Source organism: Vitis vinifera, chromosome 12 (assembly GCF_030704535.1).
Source record: "Vitis vinifera cultivar Pinot Noir 40024 chromosome 12, ASM3070453v1".
Classification (NCBI taxonomy): Eukaryota; Viridiplantae; Streptophyta; class Magnoliopsida; order Vitales; family Vitaceae; genus Vitis; species Vitis vinifera.
In genome coordinates, this window is record NC_081816.1 from 1,147,507 (window position 1) to 1,150,836 (window position 3,330).

At 36.1% G+C, this 3,330-nt stretch overlaps 1 protein-coding gene across 1 annotated transcript; it reads right to left on the reverse strand.

Annotated features, from left to right (window-relative positions):
• Nucleotides 1–262: 262 nt before the first annotated feature.
• LOC100245442 (cytochrome b561 domain-containing protein At2g30890) lies at nt 263–2,916 on the reverse strand. The gene is made up of 4 exons (XM_002279206.4): nt 2,346–2,916; nt 1,981–2,142; nt 1,299–1,447; nt 263–1,051 (listed from the first exon to the last, which is right to left on the reverse strand). The coding sequence occupies exons 1-4, from the start codon at nt 2,466–2,468 to the stop codon at nt 742–744; spliced, it is 744 nt and encodes a 247-aa protein (XP_002279242.1). The 5' UTR covers nt 2,469–2,916; the 3' UTR covers nt 263–741.
• Nucleotides 2,917–3,330: the final 414 nt, after the last annotated feature.

Genomic DNA, 3,330 nt, shown 5'->3' on the forward strand with positions numbered 1-3,330 from the left:
TTGATTTATCATCAATCCATGAGCATATTTACTAGATTTTCAAATGTATTGCATTGAAGTTGAGAAGAAATTTACTTTATCTGCCCATAAATCTACTTCTTAGAGTTCATAAATTATATTCTGATGGATCAAGATAATGTTTCTCTGATGAATGGCGAAAAAAAAAAATTAGAAATTCTTCTTTCCCTCTTGTTTGTCTTGCATTTGATTCTCATCATCCCTAGTGAATAGGGTTTATTTCAATTTGTGATAATCCAGGAAAAAAAATGCAAATATGTTCCTTTAAATTTCAGAGGCAAGGAAGTGAATACATATCATATAACAAGATAGAAATTTAGGATAAGTGGAGAAGACAAGACTGTACCATATGATTATGCTGCTGTGATGCCCTATTTGTTTACAAGAAGACCAAGGAAAAGAAAAGATGATAAGGAACTAGCAAACATTTGTCCTAAATTATTGTTGTAAGATTTCCTTATATACATTATTTTCTTTTCCTTCACCTTCTTGGGAACCAAACAGGAAGAAGTGCATTCAAGAAGTGAGTACATGTCTGGAAACACATTAAGGTACTAAGAATATTCAACTCCATGTATGGAGAATCCTGGATGCCTCTTATACACTACCAAGCTTTCATATGTAGGCTAGAAAAATCCCATAGAGAAAAATGACAAGAAGGGTGAAAGAATTTGATGTTAGAAGAAAAAAGTTGTTAGTTTAGTCGGCTTCTCAACCTTCTTATTAACAAGGCTCCATCGCCAATTCCTTTTTCTTGTCTTTTGGAGAAATCTGTTGATTGGTGGGTCCTGTTGGTTCATTGCCCAGTATCACTCCTTGCTTTTGTATGTATTCCCATTTTTCTTGGAACAGATAGAAGGAGGCAATGAAGGAGATCTGGATGGTAAAAAGTATGGTCCAAACCCTGACACTTTTCCTTGTCTTTCTATGATAGGCTTCTAATCCCGTATATATGTTTATGATTCCAAGTAGAGATAGTGCAGTTCCAAGGATCCAATGCGTGAAAAACCATACACTTCTTCCATTCGTTCCCCTGTAGAAATAGAGAAAAAGACAGTTAACTCAAAACATAGTTCCACTCACTGTCTCCCAACACACATACATCGTTTGTCCAAGATGCTGAAAGTAAACCCGAAATTATGTTTGAATTCATCATCATATTGACTTAAAAAAACATTTACGAAATTGAATTAAATCTTGGTGAGAACTGGTGGAGTCAAGTGAATTACGAAGACTGATCAAGTTGAGAAAAAGTTCACTAACTTGAGATGAAGTCTTACCTCTGTGGACGAAAAAAACCGATCAAGGCTGGTAACCATATGATGCCATACAGGGCTAATCCTAATCTCTGATGATGATTGTTGAAGGCGTTCTCGAAGTTCTTTATGGACATAATTGCTCCTGCTGTTACAAGAAGTACTGAAACAATCTGGTTTAACACACAAATATAAGCTTGATCAGTAGAAAATCACATACCTACACTCAATGGTTTAATAATGAACTTCACTTGTTGTGATTTGTGAATGAATCAATGCAACACCTAATCTCATTATTACAATCTTGGTATAGGCTTGTTCCCCATAGCAGAAGAAGAAAATATAGATCTGTTGTGAACTAGAGATTTTTAATAGCTGCTTTTTCTTTCTCTCCAAGCATTCATGATAATCTTTGGTGGATTAAAGCTAAATTTGTGTTGATTAGCTGGCAAGAAACTGTGGGCTGGTTAAAATATTTGCAAATCCAGACTAGTTTTTGCTTTTATTTCTCTTTTGGCATACCATTAAAGGTCAAAAGTGGGGTATCTTCATCTAATAAACAAAGTTGAAAGGTTTGATGATAGCTTTGTTAACTCTTGAGAGACTTGTATGATCATTTGAAAGGAGAAATGAAAATAATATTTAGAGAACTTCTGCTGTTAATTTTGGGGGTTGTTTGGAGCCATAAAAAATGAGATGAACTTGCCTGTAATGCAGCATGGACATAGACAAGAATTTTGAGCCTCCTTCTACATTCCTCTGTCTTTGACATTCTGATGATAAGTATCCCAACAGGCATCAGAAACCCCATTGAAGCCCAGAGGAGGAACCCATGAACCGTGGCTTCAAATGTCAGTTGAGGACTCAACTGTGATTATAATTAAGCAAGAACCGTTTAGCTTTTTCCCGGAAGATTTACAGAGACAAGCATTTAAGAACTGGAAGATTAGCAGGGTTTCTTCATGAGTTACAAAGATATTAGAAAGCAAAGCTTAAAGGTAAAAGAGAATCCCATTGTTTGAAACAGAAGACTCAAAAAGAGAGGAGGTGCAGAGAATATTGAATCGGTACCTTTGGATTGTTATCGTTGCCTGTACAATTTCCAACCTGATTGGCTTGTTCCTGAGATGAGACAAGGGAAGGTAGAAGAACAAGAAGAAACGTTAAGGACACCACCTTCAGTAAAATTTCCATAACGCTCTTGAAAGCCAAGAATTCCCAGCTACAAACTAAATGATTCTAGTGTATCTGCAGAGCAAGAATCAAAATACAAGAGCAATAAGGTGTTCTCTATAGATTCAAGCAAGGAAGCGGGCTCAGCTACATGATTTCTGGGGAAGCAAACATCCTTTTTGTTCTCCAAAAAAGCTGTCAGTCAGCACTGAACCCTTTCTCCGAGGAATGAAAAACAGTCCCATTCATACTAAACTAAAGTTGATGAAGATTTAGCCTAGAGAAACTGCATTCTCTCTGAGTGTTAAATAAGCTAACATTGCATTGCATTAAGTTGGATGGTTAGGTGAGAAGTTTTGGGGAGAAAGGGTGAATGGGCATAGATTGCAGTTTTCAACCATGTGGGGTTCACATGCAGAGACTTTTTTTCTTTTTTCTTTTTGGTTGAATGGGAGGAGATTGTGGGATTTCAGAGCAGAAGGATAGTCGGATTTCAATGGAGGGAGATATTTGAAAAGAAGGGTTCTAAGTGGAGTATCACGTGGTAGGATACACTAGTCTGCCATACAGCGTCTTGTGTTCTTCTAGTAGTACTAGTGGGTGGTTATGCACTATAATACTATGCTTGAATATATTCACATAAAATAAGGAGTACGTTCTGGCTACATTTCCAACACATTTCTAGGGATAATGACATATTTGAATAAAAGCCCCATATGTTTGAATGGATAGATGCGATATATCATCAATTCATGTAAAGTTGAGATTGATTGTAAAAATTCCAAGCTTTTGAAAACTTCGGTTTCTTTCGTATCATCAACACAATAATTAGGTTGTGTTAAATTCAATAAGATGGTTTAAAAGAAAGAAAAAAGTCATTAGC

Coding starts and splice junctions, on each gene's coding strand:
- LOC100245442 (XM_002279206.4), bottom strand. CDS start 2,468: ATGGAAATTTTACTGAAGGTGGTGTCCTTAACGTTTCTTCTTGTTCTT. Junction 2,143..2,345: donor GCAACGATAACAATCCAAAG/GTACCGATTCAA, acceptor TTATAATCACAG/TTGAGTCCTCAACTGACATT. Junction 1,448..1,980: donor ATGTCCATGCTGCATTACAG/GCAAGTTCATCT, acceptor GTGTTAAACCAG/ATTGTTTCAGTACTTCTTGT.